A 26,402-nucleotide genomic window follows, 5' to 3' on the forward strand; every position below is an offset into this window, starting at 1 on the left:
GTTTTTGCAACACGGTGTTTTTTCTGTAATACACAGGTGAGAAGGTTTCTGAGCAGGTCTGTTGCTTGGAAAAAAATCCAAGCATTGATGAATAACAAAACCTGGAACTCAGTTGTAACTTCCCAGGCAGCGGAGAAATGCCAAAGATTTAGGAAGAACTATTGTAACAGTATTTTATAAAGAGGAGAAGATACATTATGCTATGACAAAAGTGAAATTACTTGATATGTTATTCTTTCTTACATAATCACTTTTGCAGGTTCATTTTTTAAGGGATAGTAAAAGATGTTTTATTATTTTACTTGAACAGCCTCCCAGGAATGCCACAAAAAAGGAAGGAACTTCTGCTTAACGTTGTATCAACTCAAATGTCTTTCTCAACTTACTAAACTCTTTTTATTAATGGAAGAAAAAATGGAAGAGCTCTCTGCAGAAATTCTGCTGGTGCCTTCATTTACGGAGAAGAATAAGAATGTTCAAGGTAATGAATGCTTTTCCTTATTTATTGATTCTACTTTGTGTGAAAGGATAATTTTATATGACTTTCAAGATTAATTACCTAATTTATGTCATTGTATTTTATAAACAAGTTTATTACCATATCCACTGAAAACCTTTTTGAAATATGTGGATTTAGATTTGAGCACAGTGACTTCTGGAAAAGAACTGATAGTTATGTGTTGTACAGTAGTTACTCATGGAGAATCATAATGAAAAACTATCAAACACAGTAACATAATATCTGATATTGAACTATGTATAAAATCCTGTGTTTCGTACAGGACAAAACAATACATGGAGTCTGAATTCTTTGAAACTGTGACTGTTTCTGAACTTATCCTTGAAAGCTGCGTTTTTCAAGAGAGAAAAACACTGACTTCAACACCAGTTTAATTGATCTTAGTGTACATGCAACTAAATGTGTTAGTATACAGTCCTGCTTTGACCTATAATTCTCAAGCACTTACTGATATGTACTATGTTTACTATCATGCTTATCCCACTGGCTACAGTGGGTGTTTTAGAGAGGCTCTATATCAGAAAGTAAACTGCTTCACGATCAAGCCTCAAGTTTGCATTTGCTTTAGATTCCAAGCTCATTCTCTTTTTCATCTAATTGTGTTCATGTCATATGAGGAGAACCCAAAATCCTGAAAATTCCGTTGAATAACGCCTTCCAGGTCACAGTATGCTCATAAATGTTCTTCTACTCTGCTGCTTCTGCCAGTAGAGAGATTCCAGGTCACCAGAGAGCAAGTGGTTTCAAGAGCTTTGATTATATTGCAGGAAAGGATCAGACCAGAAATGAGGCCAGGCTGCTGAGGGAGAGAGGATAGGTGGAGTCAAATATTTGATATCTCTGTAGTCAAGCTGCAGGCGGAGAAGAAAGGTGTTTTGGGACTGTGGTCTCCTAAATTGATAAAAAATTAAAAAAAAAGATGAAATAAGAAGAGTTCTGAGGGACACATTTTGTTGATGGATTCTTCCTCTGAAATACTGACACTGACATGAAGAAATACAGGTTAACCTATGCATTTTTAGAATATTCATCAAAGCTCAAATAAAATTTGTATTCAGGTTCCATTTTTGGTATTGGCTTCAATGTATTTCTGCCTTCTTTAATCTCTCAGTTTTACTGTTTCTCGAGAAATGTTAAGCTATTATACACCATGTTTTACGTTTTATGGCCTTGATCCTACAAAGAGGTGTTACAGTAAACTTCTAGCAGTAATGTGGCGGATAGGATATACATTCAGTAAGGGTAATTTTAAATGTTCTTTTTATTTGCATATTCTGTGATAAAATATAAGCAAACTGAAAAACTCTTGAAAGGGAAATTTGACTTGTTTGACTAACTACACTCTTAAGACCTGTGATCACCAATACTTCAGAGAACTTAATGATCTCAACGTTAACAAGAAATATTTTGCTTTCCAGGAGTTGTATTTAGGACTTTATCCTGCAGGCATTTCTCCAAGCTTAATTACATTCAGAACTGTTCCTCAAAAGTGTGTTAAGTCATTGTCTTTAAGGAATATTCTTTTAGAGTAGTCATGTCTATAGCAAGTAGGTTCTTAAATGGTACCTCTACATAATGGAAACTGAATGGGCAATATTACTAGATCTCGTTGTAGGAGGCAGTCTTCTGGGAAGAAGCCCTATTCTAAAGAAAATATAAAATTACTTTTACCCTGAAACACATGTGGAGGTAAATCTTTCACAGATGATGTTAGTGATGTCATCAGACATACCTTTGTTTTTAGTGTTGCTGTTCTGATCAGTTAGTTTTGTACACAAAACTTTGCTCACTTATATCAGTTTCTGGAGAATATGTGAGACACATGAGAAGACATGGCCAGAGAAACTTAAAGAAAAAAGGCTAGAAGAAGGGTGTATTGGTGTTATTTTCACTTCATATTGTCAGAAATCTCAGTTGTAGTGATGAAGTGAAAGATGATTTGATATGGGAGAATGAGAGCTATGTTCCCAGTAGTTCCAAGTTCTGTTAAGTACCAAAAGGGATTTAAGATTTTCTCTGTTAATGTCCTATATTGGGCTGATAATCTTATTTTTTTCACTGATGAAGGCTGAGTTTTGATAAGAAGGATTTATTAGAATCATTGCTTTATTTTCATCAGAACACGTTATAATATGTGACTAGGTGACTAGAAAATATAATGGCCATTCTCTCTACTTATTTAGAAGCCTTCTTAGTAGAAATCTTGTTTAATTTATCAGAATATAGAGTGCAGACCTGTCCAAAGCAGCTTTAAATTAACTCAGGTACCAGTATGAGGTTTACAGTGCAGCTCAGGCTGCAGAACCAGCCAAAGAAGCAGAGCAAATTAGCCCAGATTGAACCGTGTGCTGCTATTGCTAGACAGTTACCTGTACTCTCTCTCACTGGTTTAAAGCTAGGTTGGGTGAATCCAAACTACCCTGCAGTCACTGCAGTCTAGGCATATCTGAAGTATCAGTCCTCTGCAGGTAGTACTGCTGGTAAATTAAGGGAAGCAGGCCAATTCATAAAAGGTAGGCTAATATCCAAGTGAGGTAAAGTTTCCCTAGGCATCCCATAGATTGGAACCTTACACTTGCTTCCTTTTCTTTTTGGTTGCTTTTAGTATTCACGGGAGCCTTTTTATCTATGGAACTCACACAGAGATGCAACAAAAATAATGTTTTTTCATGTGCTTGTGTCAAGTGTTGCGTTTATGTGTATAGCTGTTTCAATGGCAGTTTTAGTTGATTTTTGTTCAGCATATCCCATAGTACTTCAATCTTGATATATAGAACACGTGTAAAGTTCCATCAGAAACAAAGTAGTTCTTTGGATGGTTCCTCTTTTTAAATTTTTTTTTGTCCCAAAGATGGCATCTGAGTTTTATCTAAACCAGACGGTTTCTTGGCCCTCATTTTTCCCTAAACCCAGCGATGACAAAGAGCAATGGCTGCATAAATTGGATGTAAGAAGAACACTTAGGGTTTATCACAGAAGAATCAAAGATTTCATATCTTCTGACAGATTGTTTGTACTCTTAGGGGGTCTTAAGAGGGGTCAAATGGCTTCTAAGAGTTCCTTAGCTAGATGGTTAAGGGATTGTATTAGGGAGGCGTATGTAGTTAAGGGTAAAGAGGCTCCCAGGGTTTGTAAAGCTCATTACACTAGGACTATAGCTGCTTCTTGGGCGGAGAGGTCGAAGGCTTCCACATTGGAAATTTGCAAGGTGGCCACCTGGGCTTCTCTTCATACTTTTTCATTGCATTATCGCTTGGATGTAGTCTCTTCTGCGGATTCTGCTTTTGGTAGGAGGTTGCTTGTGAACCAAAAAAAGAACAGTGAAGAAAAGAAAGACATGTAGTTCACAGTTCTAGCTGGCAACAAGACAAGTTTCTTTGCAGTGTGCACAATGGAATCCTATGAAGACCAATTTAGGTGGTTGAAAATAGATGTTAGAGGGAAGTACTGCCTACCAGTGTTCTCTGATGGTAACCCCATGGCAGACAATAGCACCAAAGGAAACAGTGAACCAGAGTGAACTCTGTAGGGAGATGGATGTAGAGAGTTTTTTTAGGTGATACGGATAGTTCTCTCAGCTCAGTTTGAGAGGTCTGTATCCGGCATCTTCTGGAATATATTCAGAATCCTCATTTTCCCAAATTGTTTTGCATGGATTGAAAAAAAATTCTATGAATCGCATTTTCCACTCCAACTTCTTTTCACTGTTGTCCGTGCAGTTCTTCCTGATTTTATTTTTTGACTTTCCTTTGCCAGACATAATTTAGCATGTATTCCTCAATGAGCAGTACGTACACGCCAAGTTTTGTACTTGTTTTCAAGCTATATTTACATTATCTAAGCACAATTAAAAAAAGAAGTAGTATAAGTACACATTTTATCTGCTACCAGTGTAGTGTTCAAGTTTTCTCTTGTTATCAAATGAAAGGAGAAAATCATGAAAAGTTCCCGGAAAAATAAATGATGATATGGTTTTGTTCCATTCCTGAACTTTAGTGTGGCATCTAGACAAGACTGCTACTCTACCTTTCTGAGGAAAGCTGTCTGCATTTTTCTGACAATTACGGAAGATTTATTCTCAATGTTGCATAACCTCGCTTCGTTCCACTACAAGCAATGGGTTTCAGAAAACTAAAGGAGTAACCACCTTCTGTTTTTTCTTGACTAGACATTTAACCCTTTCTTCTGCAGGTATCTTGTCATGCCTACTGTGATGAGATAGTCTACCTCTCTATTTACATTCAGTTGAAATTCCGGAGGTGTTCTGACATACCTAGTACGCGCAGCATCACAGGGGTTGTTCTCTTTGAAGGAATCTGGAACATTCAGCTGCAGTCAAGGGTTAAGCAGGAGATTTTGGTTTAGAATCCTCCCAAATTGCATTCTCTTCCCATCTTTAAGGTAGATTTATCTTCCCTCTGGCTTTTCAGAAGCCTCTTGTTGAGACTTTTAAAAAATCAAAAACATCTAACGTACTTTCATCTGTCTCTCGCTTTTTTTTTTCCCCCCATTCCAGTGAGAAAGGTGAACTTTGGACAGATCAGATAATGAGTACCAAGAAAAGCTTTTTCCAATGGAGCTCTTTGAAAACACTGTGGGCAAAGTTGTCAAGCCCTTAGGTTTACAAGCTTTGCCTCAGGAGACTGGGAAGATTTGCAAAGGTCTTTCCTTCACAGTGTCAGAAGAAATCCTTTACTCTATATCCATTTCTGGAAAGTGTAATCAGAGGAGTGTGGAATCAAATCTATAAGGTGCATCCTCTTCGTAGACTTTGAAGTTGCAAAGATCCAAGAAAGAAAGGTGTGATTTTTGCTTTGGTCTCAAAGCAAGATGTTCAAGTAGCATCTTTAAGAAATATATAGCTTCAGCAGATCAGTCCAAAGTGAAGATGGAATTTACACGGAGAGGAGTTTGATTTCAGATGTACGTTTTCTGTATTAGTGTTGTTTGCTCAGTATAGTACAACAAATAAAAAGTCCATTATTGAAGACAGAAAGCAGGAGGTTTTTTAATCTACAGCTAGTCAATTTGTTTTTGTTTGTTTCTTCTGCTTATTTATATTTGTAGGGGAGTGGTATTTCCAATTTCTGCATGACGTATTATTTCAGTTTCAATAAAAGTTCTGACTGAGCAGGCTGAATCCAACGAGTAAGCTACTTTGATGGCCTTGTTGCTTACCTTGTTCACTTTGTGAGCTGTTATACAAAAGCTTTTCTTGATGCTTTGCTGTTCTATGCTGCATGCAAGATGATGTCACAATAACTGTTCTTATAACCCTAAATGCTATGAAAAGAATAGGAAAGCTATGGAATTCTGTGGGGAAAAAAAATAATTATACTTACCTTCTTACAAGGAAGAAAGAGAATTATATTAACAATGCAAGAGGTCTCACTGTCATCATCATTACAAAACCAGGAAAATACTGAACTGGAGAAAGAATTAAATACATTGAAGACTAAGAGGACATAGGCAAAAAGATTTGCGTTAAAGAGGAGAATAATCCCAGACAAAGTTGGCTGAAGAGTTTCATTTTAAGTGAAGCACTTGATGTAATCTTGTTTTGAATATTTACTATAAAAATGGTTCAGGCTGCTGTCTGGTAATCTGAAGAAAGTGCACAAAGTATGAGCAGTTGATCAAGTTTATAGAACAAAAGTTTCAAGAAAGATATAGCAAGGATTTATTATTAATCCAATCTTCCCTAATAATAAAGAACAGTGGAGGTTAGAATATGCTCTGGAAAGGGAACAAGTAGGAAAGACTAGGAAGTTTTCCTTCAGCCTCCATCTTCTTCTTTCATGACATTTTCTCCTTTCTGCTCTCTTTCTGCAAATTCTGTCCTCTAAGCAGCCATATGACAAGGATTGTGTACCTGTTTATCTATGCAAATGAAGTCCGAGGTTTGGAATAAGAGCAAAAGAACAACAGCAGAAGGACACAGAGTGGTTGGAGTGGGGCCAGAGGAGGCCCCGGAGATGCTGGGAGGGCTGGAGCCCCTCTGCTGTGGGGACAGGCTGAGAGAGCTGGGGGGGTTCAGCCTGGAGAAGAGAAGGCTCCGGGGAGACCTTCCAGCCCCTTCCAGGCCCTAAAGGGGCTCCAGGAAAGCTGGGGAGGGGCTCTGGAGCAGGGAGGGGAGCCAAGGCAAGACAGTCAGAAGACCAGTGAAGAAGTAGCAGGAGAGGAAGGGGGTAATTTGATATGTGTGTCTGTGAAAACAGTGTTTGAGAGGAAGGTTGTGGTAGCATCTGAAGTGCAGAGGCCTTGAGGGGGGCTGTGGCTACTGTGCACTGATCAGTGAAAAATGTGGAGAGCCCTTGCGAGCTGGAGATTGAATTGAAGAAGGTTAAGGCCAACTTTACCTAGGTGAGATTGGGGAAAGCAAAAATTTGGGAAACCAAAGGAACTCAGTAAAAGATAGGAGACTCGACCCTGGGGCTTCTTTGGGAAGACCAGAAAAGATTTTAGATGTGTGTGAGCCTGCGTGCACCTAGACAGATGTACATGAATATAGGGCAAGAGTGCCCAGGCTGTTAGTTAGAAAAGGAGGTGGGGAGATCTAGTAAAACCTGTTAATTTCAAAATGAATGAACATTTAAAATGACTGATGCTGTCGGAAGCATCATTTGGCTCTTCACCTGGGGTCCTGGAGACGTAAATCTACCACAAGTAGATACCTGTTTATCTCAGCTATGAGTTCTTACCAGGTAAGGCAGCAATTCCAAAAACACACAAGGATTTTAAGTTAAATGTTTAAGCTTTTCTTTAAAGTCTTAGTATAAAAAATTATAAATAGCTGATCTAAGTAGTGACAATAAGAGAATGTGAATATAGAGATATTCAGCTGTGCTTATAGTTAGAATCAGATGTTCCATGTATAAAAAAGGAGAATTGCAAGGAAAAACAAGGCAAATTTAAGGTACAAAGAATAGAAAAGGGAAAAATATCTGGTCAGTTAGGGTGTTTTTTTTCCATTCTGGAGTAATTTCTGAAGAAAATTGTAGGAAACTTCATCATAAAATACATTAAAACATATTAAAAAAGCACTAAGTTTATGGTGCTGTCTCTAGCATATGTTGAATGATTAGGAAGCTAGATGACCTGGTTAGCGTCTTCTGGTTTTACATTGTACCATTTTATCTTTATTTTTCCCAGCTCAAATCTGTTTTTCCCTGATGTCTTTTGAAAATGCAGATGAAAAGAGTGCTTGCGAAAAAATAAACACAAATAACTTGATGCTTTAGAATCCTGTATAGGTGTATGAAAAGTGGAGTGTTCATTTTCAGAGGGTGAATTGTGCAGGGGAAAGATAAAATCCGCTTTGGGTAAATGAAATCCTATGTGTGTGCAAATACTGGGTATTTCATAGAAAGAGAAAACCTTTTTAAACCTTGGCCGTGGGTACCACCGGTAGCTTCAGGTGACTGAAGACCTGTAAATTTATGCTTAGAAGATAATCTTTAACAATGATGTATCTGTATCTGTACCTGTGCTTTTACCAGCTTTGTGCTTAGGAGACGGATTTTTGAAGTACCATATTGTTTGGTTTTATTCTCATATTCCTTTTGACAAACAGACTCAGAGAATCACAGAACGGTTGAGGTCAGAAGGGACGTTTGGAGGTCATCTGGCCCAAGAACCCCTGCTCAAGCAGGGCCATGTACAGCCAGGTGTCCAGGATCATGTCCAGACAGCTTTTAAGTATTTTCAAGGACGGGGACTCCGTCACCTCTCTGGACAACCTGTTTCAGTGCTTGGTCACCCTCACAGGAAAAGTATTTCCTGATGTTCAGAGGGAACCTCCTGTGTTTCTGTCCGTGCCCATTGCCTCTTGTCCTGTCAGTGGGCACTGCTGAGAAGAGCCTGGCGCTGTCCTCTTTGCACCCTCCCTTCAGGTATTTATATATATTAATAAAATGGCTTCCTGAGCCTTCCCTTCTCTAGGCTAAACATCACAGTACTGTCAGCCTTTCCTGATATGTAAGATATTCCATTCCTTTAATCATCTTTTTGGCCCTTTTTTGGACACCGTCCAGTATGTCCATGTCTGTCTTGTACAGAGTAGCCCCAAATTAGACACCATACTCCAGGTGTGGCCTCGCCAGTACTGAGTAGAGGGGAAGGATCACCTCCCTTGACCTGCTAGCAATGCTTTGTCTAATGCAACCCAGCCTTCTTTGCAGTAAGGGCACATTGCTGGCTCATGTTCAGCTTGCTGTCCACCCAGACCCCCAGGTCCTTTTCTGAAAAGCTGCTTTCCAGCTGGGTAGCTCCCAACATATATTGGTGCCTGGGGTTGTTCCTCACCAAATACAGGGCTTCGCACTTCTCCTTGTTGAACTTTTGTGTGCCCATTTCTCCAGCCTGTTGAGGTCCCTCTGAATGACAGTATGACCCTCTCTGGTATATCAGCCACACCTCCCAGTTTGGTGTCATCTGCAAACCTGCTGAGGGTATGCTCTGCCCCATCATCCAGATCATTAATGAATATGTTAAACAGGACTGGACCGGTACTGACCCCTGAGATAGATCACTAGTTATTGGCCTCCAACTAGACCTTGTGCCACCAACCACCATGCTCTGGGCCTGGCTGTTCAGCCCGTTTTCCAACCACCTCACTGTCTGCTTATCCATCCCATACATCAAGAGTTTGTCCACAGCTTGTCCCATAACAGGATCTGATGGGAGACAACGTCAAATGTCTTACTGAAGTCCAGGTAGACAATATCCACTGCTCTCCCCTCATCTACCAGGCGAGTCATTTCTTCATAGAAGTTTACCAAGGTGGTCAAGCATGGCTTCTCTTTGGTTGAGTCATGCTGAGTATTCCTGATGAAATTTTTATCCATAATGTGCCTCAAAATGCTTTCCAGGATTAACTGTTCCATCACCTTCACAGGGACTGAGGTAAGGTTGACTGGCCTGTGATCCCCTGAGTCCTCCTTCTTGCCCTTCTTGAAGGCAAGGGTGACATTTGCTTTCCTTCACTCTGTGGACACTTCTCCCAGTTGCCATGATTGATCAAAGGCTATCGAGAGTGGCCTTGCAATGACATCTGCCAGCTCCCTCAGCTCTTGTGGGTGCATCCCATCAGCGCCCGGGACTTAGGTTTGTCCAGTTTGCATAAATATTCTCAGACCTGATCCTCTTCCACCAAGGGTACATCTTCCTTGGTCCAACCATACTCCCTGGGACCTGGGGTTCCTGAAGGCTGTTCTTGCTAGTAGAGACTGAGGCAAAGGTGGCAGTCAGTACCTCAGCCTTTTCCATGTCTGATAACCAGGTACCCCATCTCATTGAGCAATGGACGCACATTTTCCCTTTTCTTCCATTTTCCACCTTTGTACTTACAGAAGCCCTTCCTGTTGTCTTTGACATCCCTGGCTGGATTTAGTTGCATTTGGGGTTTAGCATTCCTAACTTTGTCACTGGATGCTCAGACATTGGTTTTTTGTTACTCCCAGGTTACCCATCCTTGCTTCCCCCGTCTGTAGGCCTCATTTTGTGTTTGAGTCTGGCTAGGAGCTCCTTGATCATCCATGCAGGCCTCCTGGCATTTTTTTTTCCAACTCTCTTGAGCTTGGAGTAGGTTATCTTGGATATTAACCAGCTTCTTGGGCCTCTTGTCCATCGAGGGCCTTATCTCACGGGACTCTTCCAAGCCAATCTCTGAAGAGGCCAAAGTCTGCTCTTCTGAGGTCGAGGGCTGTAAGCTTGCTTTTCACCCTCCTCCCTGCCTTTGGGATCCTGAAGTCCACCATCTCATGGTCACTGCAGCCAAGGCTGCCTTTGACCTTCACATTCCCCACCAGCTCCTCCTTGTTGCTGAGAACAAGGTTCAGCATAGCACCTCTCCTCATTGGCTCCTCTGTCACTTAGGGGAGGAAGTTATCATCAGTACACTCCAGGAACCTTCTGGGTTGCTTGAAACGCTGATGGAAGTGATATCGACTATGGATATTGGTTTGTCCCTGTCAAAACCGGGGCAATATTCCCGTTACTCCAAGATTTATGAGTGAGCTTTGTACCAGCCCTTCTTAAGGAGCTTCACTTGTTCTTTTTCCTATTGCCATTATTTTGCTTATAATAACTATACTAATTAACTGTCTTTTTATTCTTATCATATTGGCGTTTCCAAATAAGTAAAAACTATAAAAATACATTAGTGTGCAATTCATATAATTTATTGAACAAAGAATAGAAATTAATTTCTACACAGTTGTTGTAACGTTATCTGTTCTGCCCAGGAATAGGTGACTGCACAATCAGTATAAAAATGAATTAATGACAAAAGAAACTATATTTTACACATTATATGTGCGTTTGTATAAAATATGAATACAATGGGATGTGGATTTCGTCATGTTATATAAAAGGAGCTGTGTATAACCTGAATTTGACTTTATCATAACATTAGTATTCCCCTACATCTTGTTGAGGGTTTTTTTATGCTTCATATTGATATATCAGAAGGTGTTGTAGGCTGCTGACTTTTCTACAGAATTAATCTTAACTTTGATCCCTTTTATCATACTGTGCAGGAGTTCTGAAGAAAGCTAGTGGGGAGCTTTTAATAGGAGAAACTAGAGCAAATGAAACCAGTGTGCCTCCTGAACAGTTACTTCAGGTAGAAGAGGTGAGTATGAAGAGTCTTACACTTTGTAGGGGATTTTCTTTTGTCTGCGCCTCCAGTGTAGTCTGCCACCATGTTCATTATAAACACCTATTGCCATAGTTTCGTTACTTAGCTACTCCAATTAATTTTGAGTGCAAAGTCTCAGTTAAGATGGAATAAAATCTTAAGGCATTCATGAAGTGGTTATTATTTAAGATTTAATAACAGAATGGATTTAACATCAGAAGTATAAGATACCTCATAACAAAACAGTAAAAAAATGCTAAAATAGGATAGATTTCTTCAGTATTAAATATTTTCTAAAATACAGCAGAATCTTAAAAAAATCTATCAAGTTCTTAGCATTTGATCATAATGATGCTTCCTATAGGGATAAGTACCACACGATGTCCGGTTTCTTTGATGCCAACAAACTACTGTGTAGTAAGCACTATGATTTATAGAATGTATGTACAAGATTAAGTTTTAATCTGGCTTGCATTTACTACTGAACAAATTTTTATTGTTGAATTTATGGGACCTAAATACTCTAATAAGTCTGATACTTTGCGGTAGTGGAATTTCATTTCCTAATGGCTCAATTTTAATGCTGAAGTGGCTTTATAAAATATGCTTTGAATCAGTTCGTGAGACTAGTGTTCCTGTATCTTATAGATTACAAAGAACATTATTTTGAGAAGACTGAGCTTTACTTAACCCAAGATCAAAAAAAAATGAAAGAAAAAAAAAAAAGAGGAAGTGCAAACGTGTGTCCATGGGGGCTGCTTCTGTGCTCGCTGGAGTTGAGTGCTGGGAGCGGGGAAAGGGAAAGGAAGGAGGCGGCAACTTCTGAATTGGAGTAAACTGAAAGGGCTCCACTTGGTAGCCCTTCTTTGTCTTCCAATTTAGTATTATAGCTGCAACTTGCTGGGAATCCTTCTTTTCTTTTCTCCTGCTATGTCCTTATAGTGGGGATCTGTACTGGACATCTTGCGACATTAAAATATTTCTCTTCCAGTGGTGCAATTCTCAGTTGGCCACTTCTGGTAAGGTTTAAGCCTGCTGTATGTCATATGAGCAATGCAAAGCAAGATTAGTGGAAAAGTAATGATGTCCTACTGTGTCTACTTCTCGCAAGTGTTATGCTTCAGATAACTGCAGAAATCTCTGTTTATAGAAGGCAGGGAACTGATGTAAACTCCTGTAAAAGACAGCATTGGCTAAAAACTAGAAATCTCTTTTTAAACATTTTCATCTTTGCTAAATCCAGCTTTAGAGAAGTGAAATCCAGTGTGGCTGTGTTAAAAATAACCTCTCTAAATGTTTTCCGTTAATATTCATGGTTAGTAGCTTCCAGTTGTTAACTTGCAGTGAAAATTGTTATAGGGTATCCATTGCTGGATTACTTGTTAAACTATTGAAAATGGTTATAGATGTATTTAACTTTGTTAAATAGATTCCATTAAAGATTACAAATAATGTAAAGATGAAGCATGGCTTTTAAAAAGCAGTCTTGTTTAAACAAGAGAGGGTTTTTTATAAATTTATTTCTTCAAAATTTGATGACAATTTTAATATTGTTATGCATGTTAATTTTTGTTGAGTGTATATTCTGCTTTTATTATGACTTCAAGGTTAGCAGTCTATATTTTAAGTTATTAAAATGAATTTCAGGAGGTGGTGGTGGCCTTTAATTTAATTATGGACATTTGCGTAAGTTTCAGACAATAATAACACTTAATAATGAATTTGGATTGATTTAATATAAATATGTATTTCAGCCTATTTTACTGAATTTTGGCTGGAGAAATGCCTTTAAAGACCTGTCGTCTTCTGTGGCTCACTGTATAACAATAGCAATAGAGGATTTTTCAACTAAAATTCTTCAACATGAGCAGAAAGAAGAGTTTTCAGCTTCAGGCTATGCAATGAGTCTTGTAAACAACCAGCAAATGAGGGAGTCCTGCGGAGCAGTCCAACAGGAGGAGCAACCAAAACGAATTGCTAAGGCAGGTATCAAAAGATCTGAAGTTTGAGGGGAGACAGAATGCCAAGGCTGTTTGCCATCTACACTTTGAAGTACTTACAGTACCATTAATATTCTATATCTTACATAAATGGAATTAAGAAGAAAGTGAGAGGCATTACAATATGAGGCTGAACAGAGCTTTATACAATAGTCCATAGTCTATACTTGAAAGAATTAACTTTTAAAGTTTGCTGGCATTAGGTTTTTTCATTCAAAAAGTTCTAAAACATTCTGATTAGTATCTGCTCTGTTACCAAGTCGTTCGATGGGAAAATGCTGAAAGCTTTGAAGCACAGCTATAAAGGGATTTCCTGTATTCATATCCTTAGACATGCCATTTAACTAATCAGCATAACCAATAATATGGCCAAATTAGACTCCTTTGATTTGGCTGAAAGGTCATTTATGACGATTAATTAAATTGTTTTTCTAAGGGAATACATATTTAAAAGTTGTTTTGTTTAGTAAGCTTTGCAGCTGTTGTAGCAAATTTGGAACACTGTTCATGTTTGCTTAAAATAACATATAAGCTTTTGGGAGATAATTTTAGGGAGATCATTGTATGAATTTACTAAGAGATGACAAGTGTGTTTTCAAATTCACTATTAAGAAATGTGTATATTTTTCAAAATGAATTAGTTTCGAAAATTATTTTTTGTTTACAAGGAATTAACCTTATGCTTTGAGTGTACATCTAATGAAATCATAACCAAAATGAAGGCATTACTAGTGTAAGACAGTTTTGATTTTTTTCCCCAATATATATTCTGCAGCTTTATAGCGAGAATAATAATTCATTTACTGTAGATAAACGGTTCTCCCCTGTATAAGAGAAGGAAATGTTTGTAAAGCTGATTTAATATATCTATGCTTTATGCCAATTTCATTATTCAAGAATCTGACCCTAGTGTGTATAAATTAAACAGTGCTGTCAGAATACAAATAACTTGATGCCACGTTTATTTCTCTCAGTTTTGTTCTGACATCATGGAAGAACTTGACACGTTGCTTCCATTGGCTCTGGCATGCAGAGATGATTCTCTTCAGGAAATTAGAGCAAACTTTGTCGAGGCCTGCAGCAAAGTGGCAACAGCTGTCCTGGCAAGACTAGAGGAGAAAAGCAAAGACGTTCCCTCCAAGGCTCCCCTGCAAGACTTGCATGCTGCCCTCTCCACAGCCATATACGTCTTTCAGCATTTTACAATGTATAGCAATTTAATGAAGGAAACCAGCAAAAAGTGAGTCCCTTTTACCCATAATGGTTTAATTCAAGCGTAAATAATATGGGACCTCATTCCATTTTGGTGATACGGGGTGGTGGCAGTTTTCCTAATTGCATCATATTTTTCAGCACACGCGCTGCGTGTACTATTTATGGAAAGACCTGAATCAAAGCTAATGATAATCTAAAGTGGCCATTACACAACAAATTATTTATGTTTAAGATCCGCATTTGATTTGCAGATCGATATTTTTTATTTCTTAAGCTTGACTAAATAGGATTGTCCAGTGAACTGAATGTATTCTGCTGTCATATAAGTAGAGGGCTAAGGCCTTAATTTCGTTTTCTGACCTTTGCAATAGCTGAATTTTCACATAGCAGTCTTGGAGGACAATATAAATGTACATTCCTGCACTTTTCTTACACTGTCTTTATTGAGAAATGTGAACAAATACATCCAATGTAGTTTTAGAATTTATTTTTCATTGCATGCAGAATAAAAATTAGAGAGGATAGGAAGTAGCAGTGTAAAGTCTGGGACAGCATTTGACCTGGTGGGCAATACACTACACTTGCTGTGCTTTTAGGAAATGTTTACTTAAGATAGTATGAACCTCGTTATTGGTCTGTGTGTTTCTTGCCGTATAAAAGTAGAAACTGGGCCTTTTTGGAGGGACACCTGAACCAGTGCAATTTTCAAGGAATGCATGATTTCTAAGGGGTTGTATGCACTGTTGAGCTACTTTCCCTCTGATGTTTTACTCACTCCTGCGTGAAGTGCATCTTTGTGAATGGGAAGACTGAGACAAAATACTGCTCAATAATTCTACTTATGTGTATTATGAAAGAGTTTCAATACCTACCTACCAAAAACAATCCCTGGACTCTGTATTTATGTTTTCTTTATCACGCTTAGTGGTGATGCAATTATGCTTCAACCCAGAATCTCCCAATAACTGAATGACAAATGTACTTTTATCTCAGAAAACAGGATGAAGTAATATATTTCTTAGTGACTTGGTTAAATGAGAATTTATAGATGAGCAGATATATTTAAAGAACTTGTGAAACAAAGACCAGATATTTTTCAACAGTGAATGTGAGGCTCAGACTCCAGGACCGAGAGGAAATGAATGATTGATACCTAATAATCAGAACCATTTGCAGTACTGGGGATTGTTACCTCCTACCGCACAGCCTTTCAATCTTTCCCACTTTGATCATTCTCTCTGAACAGGCCCCTGTTCCTGGTGCCTCTCCAACAGTATCAGGAATTCATCAACGATCTCCAGTTTCAAGTTACGAGCTACTGCGTCAGAGTTTGTGCTACAAGCATTTTACAGGATGCTGAGAGCCACCACTGGGAGGACTACAAAGCTTTTTATGAGGTGTGAGGTTAAGTTTACTGTGCCTTCCTTTTACAAAATGTGTTTTACTGGTTGCCAGCTCTCTGACTAATTAGAAGCATAAGATCAGCATTATTTTTACATAAAGATTATTGGAATTTACTATTTTGAAATATTTATTATTGCAGGCAAATGTCTCTGTAGAAATGATGTAGGAAAACAGAGTCATTTAAAGATGAGATAAATCATTTCCATGGAGTGTTTGTGTCATTTGCTTAGTAAAATACTGTGTGTCAAGTTCAAGACATTTATACAGAACTCAGTAAAGAAAACAACATCATTTTAACTTTTCTTCTTGTAGAAAGTCTGACATATGAAAATGAAAGATAGCTATTTTTCTCCTGGAAATTTTTAATCTGATTCTCTGATTTTTATTTTCAATTGTTTCCACTTTTTACCTTTTGTAAGTGAAGGATGTAAAAAGAAAGATGGTCAATATGGTACCTTCAGCATTCAGCAATATATTTCTGAAATAACTAGTGCCGTTTCACCTGTGTTTTGAAGTCACAGGTCTGCTTGTAAACTATAATCCTAATGATTCTGTGAAAAAATCCCTAAGGATCAGGTGAATTGATATAATTTCTTAGGTTTTTTTTTTTCTTCATCCCAGTTAAAGGCAGGCATAGTTGGAAATACACTGCTTGAAATTGTTTTCTCCTAGCTTCAAGATGAAGCGAAAGTATTATATGTATTTTATCAGTATATAACTGAGATCTCCTAGAGACAAAGTCCTGCCCTTCCTTACATCATTTGCTGTGTGAGAGAATTAGGGGGTTTTGTTAAGCATTTTCTAGAATTCTTACATGAGAGAAAACTCTGTGGTACATATATTCTACAGATGCAATAGAAAAAGCTGATGAGTCAGTGACAAAAATCTGTACAGGACAGGTGATGCAGACCTTAATACGAGTAATCTATCAAAATTCACATCCCTCAGAGACAAGTAAATAAGCATTTTACTTTGGTTTGAATGTGAGCCCAGATGTCTTGGGCTCATAAGAAGGTAAGAAAGCTAGTGGCTTTGGCAGCTGATAAATCATGGTATGATCTTCATGGTCTGTAGTCCATATGGTGGTGTGTCCTGTTTATTAGTGACCCAGTAACTATTCACCATCAAGGAAACTTAATTGTTAGAATTAACTGTCTCAAGAAGAAAGAGTATAGATTAGCTAAACAATTTTATCGTTCCAGAACTGATGTGTGTAAGAAGGGATGAAGAAAGCTGGTGTCTCAGCTCTGTACACTTGCATGACTTGAGGTGGGAAGTACGTAATCTTACATCATCACTCTGCTCTTTTTACTGGGCCATGGGCCGTGGCCCAAGGATGTACCATGATCTGCTCAGAGTGCCTTCAGGAGACATGATGCTGAGCAGCTGCTACTTCCACTGAGCTCTTGTAGGCACACCAGATGGAAGAGATTGGCTTAAGACCTTGGCTTAAGACCTACGGCTTGTTACAGAGACAGCATCCTGCTGAAACTCACATCAGTGAGAGGTGGCTCCTCCCAAGGTCTAAGCTCAGCATGTGAGGCTCTGCCTCTTAAGACATGCTGAGCTCAGAAAACAGGATAGCTTGGAGCCAGGCACCAGAAGACCTTGCCAGTCATCAAGAGCAGACTCTGGTATGACCTGCTCCTCTCTCGATGGGAGCATACTCTTGCACTTGTGCGAGTCACCAGCTTACAGCCCTTGCTGTGTTTTCAGTAGGGTCCACTGCTGTAAACAGCATCACGATCTTACTTATTTAGGGGGCAGCTGCACTTGGCTCTCTGCTTCTCCTTGTCTCTTGAGTAGCTTGACCCTGAGTCTGGTTTAGGTCAGGACGCTCACTACCCTCTCTCCTTTGTCCCCCAGGTTCGAGTATTAGATGTATCTATAAAAGATTCAGTCCTCATCTGTAAATCCTGAATGCAATTTCATAAGGGGGAAAAATACATTCCCTTGTGCTCCCACAAAATAAGCAAAGCATTGCCTGTCCTTTGGGTTTGTGTGCATGATAGGGGAGAAGGAAGAAGAAACCTTCCTTTACTCATTCTTGTATTTCATGCTTAATTAGAAACTAAATGGCAATCCCACACTTCAGGGATCACATGAAGTTACTCCCTTCTTTTTCTCCATAATACAGGACATAAAACTGGTATTAGAAAGACTGTGTGATAGCCTTTCCATTACCCACTAATGACATGCTGACTAATAAAACTACTTCATGTGATGTGTAAGTCATCCAGAAAGACAAAACCACCAAAAGACAAAGGGAAAGAAGGAAGGGGCAAGGGACAGTGTCTGTGTTTGATTACCATCAAACCATTGTTGTGATGACCTTCTGATGAACCTGAAAGTAAACAAGTCCATGGGACCTGATGGGATACACCCACGGGTACTGAGGGAACTGGTGGATGAGGTTGCTAAACCGCTCTCTATTATATTCCAAAAGTCATGGCAGTCTGGTGAAGTCCCCGCTGCCTGGAAAAGGGGAAACATAATCCCCATCTTCAAAAAGGGAAAGAAGGAGGAACCGGGGAACTATAGGCCAGTCAGTCTCACCTCCGTGCCTGGTAAGATTATGGAGCAGATCCTCCTGGAGGCACTGCTGAGGCAGAAGAATAACGAAGAGGTGATTGGGTACAATCAACAGGGCTTCACCAAGGGCAAATCGTGCCTGACAAACCTGATGGCCTTCTATGAGACGGTCACAACATCAATAGACAAGGGGAGAGCAACTGATGTCATTTACCTGGAGCTGAGCAAAGCCTTTGACACTGTCCCACATGACATCCTGGTCTCCAAGCTGGTAAAATATGGGATTGATGGACTGACAATTCAGTGGATAAAGAACTGGTTTGACGGCCACACCCAAAGAGTGGCTGTCAATGGGTCCATGTCCAAGTGGAGGCCAGTGACGAGTGGAGTCCCTCAAGGATCAGTACCGGGACCGGTCTTGTTTAACGTCTTTGTGAGCGACATGGACGGTGGCGTAGAGTGCACCCTCAGCACGTTTGCCGACGACACCAAGCTGTGTGGGGCGGCTGACACGCTGGAGGGAAGGGATGCCATCCAGAGGGACCTTGACAGGCTGGAGAGGTGGGCCCATGCCAACCTCATGAAGTTCAGCAAGACCAAGTGCAAAGTCCTCCTTGCAATCCCAAGCACCGATATGGGCTGGGCAGTGACTGGCTTGAGAGCAGCCCTGAAGAAAAGGACTTGGGGGGGCTGGTGGACGAGAGGCTCAACATGAGCCATCAGTGTGCACTGGCAGCCCAGAACGCCAATCGTATCCTGGGCTGCATCAGGAGAAGCGTGGCCAGCAGGTCGAGGGAGGTGATTCTGCCCCTCTACTCCACTCTCGTGAGACCCCACCTGTCGAGTACTGCGTCCAGTTCTGGAGCCCCTACTACAAGGGAGATATGGATGTGCTGGAACGTGTCCAGAGAAGGGCCACGAGGATGATCAGAGGGCTGGAGCACCTCTCCTATGAGGACGGACTGAGAGAGTTTGGGTTGTTCAGTCTGGAGAAAAGAAGGCTCTGAGGACATCTTATAGTGGCCTACCAGTATCTTAAGGGGGCCTACAAGAAAACTGGTGAGGGACTTTTTAGGATGTCGGGTGATGGTAGGACTAGAGGGAATGGATTAAAACTAGAGATGGGTCGATTCAGACTGGACGTTAGGAAGAAGTTCTTCACCATGAGGGTGGTGAGACACTGGCACAGGTTGCCCAGAGAGGTGGTGGAAGCCCCATCCCTGGAAGTTTTTAAGGCCAGGCTGGATGGGGCTCTGAGCAACCTGATGTAGTGGGAGGTGTCCCTGCCCAGGGCAGGGGGGTTGGAACTAGATGATCTTGAAGGTCCCTTCCAAACCTAACGGTTCTATGATTCTGTGATTACACAGGGCTGCAGTTTCCGTATCCATTTTTTTGTTTGTACAGTGGTAACATCTGAGGAGAACAAGATTTGTAGCAAATGGTTATTATGTTCTATAAAAGAATTTTCTAAATTGTTATAATAAGAATAATGTGTTTTAAAATATTTTTGGACTTTCATAATCAATTTCAGTACCTGCTCACCGATCCTCCCTCCAACATGCGCCTAATCCAATGGTGATAACTTGAATTAAAAGCTAGAAGACGGATTATGATCAGAGGGTAAACAGATTATAATCACTGTGAGATCCCAGAAAGTGTTGAGCATCTTTTAGGAAAGTTAAGCAGGAATTTTGTGACATACAGGTAGTGAATTTGTGGTACCGTGAGATCTGATCCGAGCTCTAAGCGTGCTTGGAGTTCAAGCTGCCCAGGAGTGAAACTCTCTAGGTTCGGGGTCTCGCTGGCGGAGCGCACTGAACACCCACCGCGCCATGGCCAGCTCTCCACATCACGGCTTCAAATGGAGCTTTTAGCGTAGCAGACATCTGCTGTAGCTTTGGGAACTTATGTTTTCTAATAGTCGAAGAATAAAGAATTGTCTGTTCAAAGATAATATTGAGTGGCTTATATAATAAAGCGCAGCTGCTTGTTTCCTGATATATAAGCTAAATAAAAGCTCACATCTGTTTGTGTTATATGAAGCCTGCAAAAATAGCAGATGTTTACCAGTAGAATTGTCTAGAAACGGCAACAAATAGAAAAACAGGTCAGAAAAGGCGAGTGAATCTTATTTAAATCTTCAGTGAAACTGTTGCTTCTGCAGTCAAGGTACAATGTTATAAAAGGGGTATTATTCAATTTACTGCTTCAAATTAAATAAAACAGAAAAAATGAAGCAATTTGTGTTTACAGTTACATAGTCAAAAAGTAAAACTTGCCAACATTCAGTTACTTAAAAAAATAAATAAGTTAGCAAGTGAATTCAGAATTATATCTCTGATTGTTAAGTCTGCACAGTTTTTGAAAAATTTTTAGTTGATTTTAGTAAGTTAAAGTTATGACCAAAATAAATAGCTTCCATTAGGCATGCAAACTAAGTATTTTTTACGTGGTAAGTTTATTCTGTAACAGTTGAAATGCTTTTGCAAAGAAAGGGAAATGTTAGTAAAATGTCTGTAAGGTAGGGTTAGGGTTTTATTTCTGGGTAAGTTCTATAGGAATTTACCTTAAGAGTAGTCATGGTAATATATCTAAGGATGCCAGTTTACAGAAATGAAGTAACGTTTGAGTTATGCAAAGTTATGAAGTTATGTTAGGAGTTGAGTTATGAGGTAAACTTGTACTTTCTTCTGATGATGTTTCAGTATATCATGCAATAATAGTGTAATTTTATTTCATGTAAGAAAAACAGAAAATTATTTTAATGTGTCCATTATTTTATTATATCCATTTTTAGTCAATATAAGACAATCCTACTTCACCTGCATGTAAATACTTATCAAGTGCTTGATCATTGAAAATCCACAGTGATTGGTTTTGGTTTGCCTGTTGAAATAGGCTTAAAAAAGTTGTAAGATGTCCATGGTTTTATGTACGAAGAAAATTAGGCATGTAGTTTTCTTTTGAAACTTATCTGTATTGCATTTTTCTTTTCTGCATTAGTGAAACTTGGAAACTTGGACATTTTTTTTTTCCCCCCTAAATGAGATTTCAGAGATGCCTACGCCAATCATAAATTTAATGACTACAGCACTGGTCACAAGTTTGGTACTTTTGTTCTTTGTCATGATTTGCCACTTTTTAATGTAAAATACGCTTCAAATATTATGGCAGAGGCATACTGAATAATGACAACTTCCAATAATCTGCTAATGTGGTGTGTTTAAAAAGAAGCCAGATTTTTTTGGTTTATTATTATTAGAGAATGCCTATCAAACTCTTACAGTGTTTTAAAACTCATGGGGTTGTTTTATATTTCTGCTAATGCTAAAATATCAACAAATTCTTAAAATATTTCTCAACTCCATTGGAATGTGGGAAGTGAAGATTCAAGACCTTGTTCTGATACAACTTCCTCATAAATGCTCTTTTCTGAACAGGTGTTAGTTCAAATATTTTAATGTCAGTTAACTATGGTACTTAGAGATACTATGGATTAACCACTGTAACTTTGACTCCTCTGTATTTATCTCTGTATTGTATTGGGGCGTTTCTGTATAGACAGTGAAATATGAATACCAAAGCTGATTCCTTCCCAGAAAATGTTTAGTTTCAATGAGTTACCATTATAAGATGAAAAAAAAAATCTTACTAAAAAATTCTGGACATCTCTTAACTATCAGTTTAATTATTCAGTTGCTATTTTTTTTCTGCACTTATTACATATCCATTATATATAACCAATGTTCTGTAATCATTGTTATATGTGGCAATTATGAATCTGGGGAAATATATATGCTAAAGTAATGTAAATATGTTTTTCTTATTTTCAAGACAAAGAAACTGTTCTATTAAATTCATCTGACTATTCTAGTAAACACAGAATACATTATGTGTTTTTAAACTAGACTTATAACACTATGGGTTTTGAGAGTAGGTTAATTAAGGATATAAGAGGTTAAATGCTGTGGTTTGGCTTTATGGCAGAACTCTAGTTTTGTAGCAGAAACATGTGTTTCCTTTCTAATAAAGATGTTTCGCATCTTGTCAAGGACCATTTTTGGGTCATCATGTGCCTGAAACTCTTCAGCTATTTCCTTTCAGGTTGAATTAATTAAGAGTTACAAGAACTAAACTGACATTTTGGAAGGTGTGTTTTTGTTATTTAACGTGTGGTGGTTTTGACAGGGGGAAAGATGCTCATTCTCTGTCCAGATGTGGCATTACTTCTGCTGTGCTCTTCATCATGATCTATGGACTATTCTCCCTCCCAAGACAGCCCAGGAGATTCTTACAGATGTACTAGAGCAATCTTTGGCTATGCTGTCCTCCAGATATTGTCAGGCCTGCCCCAGTTACAAGAGAACACCACAAATCAGGTAATGGTTGTATATTTAATGCGCACTTTTAATTAATAAAATAAGCAAATGATTAAAATAAATAAAATTAGTAAAATAAGTTTTCTGTTATGCACAGCACTGCTTTGGTTCAATTTTAAGTGTTAATGAACACAGTAGAGGGAATACACACAATTTATGTATTTTGATGTTCATTTTAATTCAATATATTTTGTATATTTAAGAATATTTGGTAGTCATATACTAAACTGTGCAGAGTCAAAGACCTCTTTTTAGCACTTGGTGAAATTGCCGCAGAAACTGCTGGATTGATTTGAAAGCCTCATGAAGAACAGTGCATTGAGGGCTGCTGGCGCAGCCAAAAATGTGGGCAGAATTAGCAGCATCAGGACTAGAAATCAAGCCATTGATTCATGAAGAAAACTCTATGTGTTCCAATAGAATTTGGGTTTTCATAGGGCTTTTCAAGTGAGACAACTACGAGGTCACATCAAAAGATTTGCCAGAATGAAGCCAGTGGTGCAGAAGGAGAGAGGAGGCTGTTCCTTCTCCTGTCATTTTATGAAATATGAAGCTGGAAGTTCTTCTTGTTGGGATTTATGTTTTCCCAGAGAGGAGGGTCTCTTTAAGAAGTACTAAAGCAGGTGTCTCCAGATGGAAGCTTACACTGCCTCTGTCTTTTTTCTACCCAGTGTCTTGTTTGACTGAAGAAATTGGTGTATTTCTCATCCTGCCCCTTTGCTATATGTCTTTCCTATAGGAACATGTTCCTCTTTTTAGATTTTGAAAGTGATATAGTCCATGGTGGCACATGGAGACACACTCAGCAGAGAGATGTTTTGTGTGAGCTAAGAGTTATATGTCGTCATCGTAAGTTTTATTATGAAGAGTGTTACGGAGGCTGAAATAACTTGCACAAGTTCACATCCTTGGAACAAGGGGGAAAAACCCAAAGTTTTATTCTATGTATCAAAATACCTGTTTGTGTACTGTATTCCTTGACTAATTTGCCACGATTAGGCCCTTCTGTATCTTTAGGTTCAGAGAGGTATCCTAGAAATTTCCTGGAAAAAAAATAATACCTTGAAATATGAAGAATGTGTATCAATACAGTATTTCTTAAATGTAGCATTAGTCAATTCTATATTAATTTGCTTCAAAATACTGAACTTTTTGTGGAGAAGCTATTTTATTTAATAATGTGATTCCTGAATTTGTCACTGAGTGAACTGAATTATCCAGTCATGCATAAATGAGAAAAACAATTTTTAATTAATATAATTCGATATATTTTTATCATGGAGGTTTTACATGTTTTTTTATAGTACTGTACTTTGGGGTGTGTCTTTTCTCCCAATGGTTACTGAAATGTTAGAGATCTGATCTGCAATATAGACAAATGTCTGTTCATGTGTGTTTGCCTAGATTTTCGAAAAATGACATGGTCCTTAAAAATGCAGATGATCACATATGCAACCATTGACTTTTAGGTACTTAGGTACTTTTTTCAGTCCAACTTCAGGCCTGCCATATATTTTGTGTTACCCATCTGTTTCCTATCTGGAAATGTCAGTGTAGTCTTGTGAGTTTATGTTGTTGTAGTTTGGGTTCTTACTCTTGTTTAGGCCAATGACCCATGAAGCTCTGCACACCAATATCAACAGACAACAGATTACTGACTCAGAAACATTCCACAGTGTAGTATGTTACCTGGCAGTTAAAGTTTTGCAAACTGAAGATTTAATTCTCATTAATTTTTTGCTCCAGTGGGATTTGAAAACAGCATGTACGTACTATATATACCTTATCATAAAGAAAACTAAATTAATTTTAGTTGTAGTTCAGAAGGTAATTTGTTCTTGTCTAGTGGCATTGTCCTTTAGAAGAGGAAATTTCCATACTTTTATGTTTTGTTTTGACTAGTTTGAGTAATGACTTTTCTGTGGAAACGCTGAATTTTTACAGTGTGGCGTATTCAGAATTCCTGCACCACTGATGGAAGATGAAATTTGAAGCCCATGCTATGATTTTAGTATTTCATGTCGTCAGAGAAAGCTCTATTTAACTGACATTTACCACTATCCTGATATCCTAAGTAATTTTTATTTTTTTTTTCCCTACAGAATTGATATTGCAGCAATTTTGATGTCCACTGAAGTTATGCTCTGGTCAGTTTGCAGCTCTGTACAGGAGTTTCTGAATCCACATGAAGACAGACATCTCAAGATCTATAAAATACATAGCCACTGCAATAGTATGCTCTCTGTGCTGGCTATTTTAACTTCACCACTGAAGAATTTGTATGAGTGAGTATGAAAGAAACATTCATAAATAAAATTTGTTCTTGAGTTTATGTGGATAGATCTACAAGGTGAATAATTGTGTTGAAATACAAATGCATAGTGTTGACACATTTTGATAACCTTTGACTATTTCTTGATGTGGTCTTGAACTTATCTTTATGATAAGTCCAATTATTGTGGAATCACAGAATGGTTTAGTTTTGAAGGGACCTTAAAGCCCACCCAGTGCCACCCCCTGCCCTGGGCAGGGACACCTCCCACCAGCCCAGGTTGCTCCAAGCCCCGGCCAACCTGGCCTTGAACCCCTCCAGGGATGGGGCAGCCACAGCTGCTCTGGGCAACCTGGGCCAGGGGCTCACCGCCCTCACACCAAAGAATTTCTTCCTCAGATCTCATCTCAATCTCCCCTCTTTCAGGTTAAAACTGTTCCACTCATCCCATGGCTCCCCTCCCTGCTCCAGAGTCCCTCCCCAGCTTTCCTGGAGCCCCTTTAGGGCCTGGCAGGGGCTGGAAGGTCTCCGCGGAGCCTTCTCTTCTCCAGGCTGAACCCCCCCAGCTCTCTCAGCCTGTCCCCACAGCAGAGGGGCTCCAGCCCTCCCAGCATCTCCGGGGCCTCCTCTGGCCCCGCTCCAACAGCTCCGTGTCCTTCTGCTGTTGGTGCCCCAGAGCTGGAGGCAGCACTGCAGGGGCGTCTCACAGAGTGGAGCAGAGGGGCAGAACACCCCCCCTCACACTGCTGGCCACAATTCTTTAGATTCAGCCTAGGAGGCCATTGGCTTTTTGGGCTACAAGTGCACATTGAAGGCTCATGTCTAGCTTTTCATCCACCAGCACCCCCAAGTCCTTCTCCTCAGGGCTGCTCTCAAGCCATTCTCCGCCCAACCTGTATTTGTGCCTGGGATTGCCATGACGCAGGTGCAGGACCTTGCACTTGGCCTGGTTGAAGTTCGTGAGGTTGGCACAGGCCCACCTCTCCAGCCTGTCCAGGTCACTCTGGATGGCCGCCCTTCCAGCATATCAACCGCCCCACACAGCTTGGTGTAGTCAGCAAACTTGCTGACGATGCACCTGATCCCACTGTCCACATTGCTGGCAAAGATGTTAAACAGCACTGATCCCAGTAGTGACCCTTGAGGAACGCTCCTCGTGTCAAATGCTTTGCACAAGTCAAGGTAGATGATGTGAATTGCTCTTCCTTGTGCACCAATGCTGTAACCAGGTTGTAGAGGCCACCACATTTTTCAGACACAATTTGTCCCTAGTGAAGCCATATTGGCTGTCACCAATCACCTCCTTATTTTCCATGTGCCTTAGCATAGTTTCCAGGAGGGTCTGCTCCATGATCTTGCCAGGCCCAGAGGTGAGACTGACCAACCTGTAGTTTCCTGGGTCTTGCTTTTTTCCCTTTTTATAAATGGGCGTTATGTTTCC

The 26,402-nt window shown here is 39.5% G+C and overlaps 1 protein-coding gene across 12 annotated transcripts in view; it reads left to right on the top strand.

The window, feature by feature from the left end:
• KIAA0825 (KIAA0825 ortholog) overlaps positions 1–26,402 on the top strand; it is a 259,650-nt gene that overhangs the window by 73,510 nt on the left and 159,738 nt on the right. For all 12 annotated transcript variants that reach the window (XM_063319271.1, XM_063319272.1, XM_063319270.1 and 9 more), the window contains 7 exons: positions 311–481; positions 11,059–11,153; positions 12,914–13,141; positions 14,134–14,399; positions 15,621–15,771; positions 22,499–22,689; positions 24,792–24,974. In XM_063319271.1, the coding sequence (XP_063175341.1) occupies positions 311–481; positions 11,059–11,153; positions 12,914–13,141; positions 14,134–14,399; positions 15,621–15,771; positions 22,499–22,689; positions 24,792–24,974 (1,285 nt within the window). The remainder of the gene's footprint in view (positions 1–310; positions 482–11,058; positions 11,154–12,913; positions 13,142–14,133; positions 14,400–15,620; positions 15,772–22,498; positions 22,690–24,791; positions 24,975–26,402) is intronic.

This window comes from Chroicocephalus ridibundus, chromosome Z, assembly GCF_963924245.1.
Source record: "Chroicocephalus ridibundus chromosome Z, bChrRid1.1, whole genome shotgun sequence".
Taxonomy (NCBI): domain Eukaryota; kingdom Metazoa; phylum Chordata; class Aves; order Charadriiformes; family Laridae; genus Chroicocephalus; species Chroicocephalus ridibundus.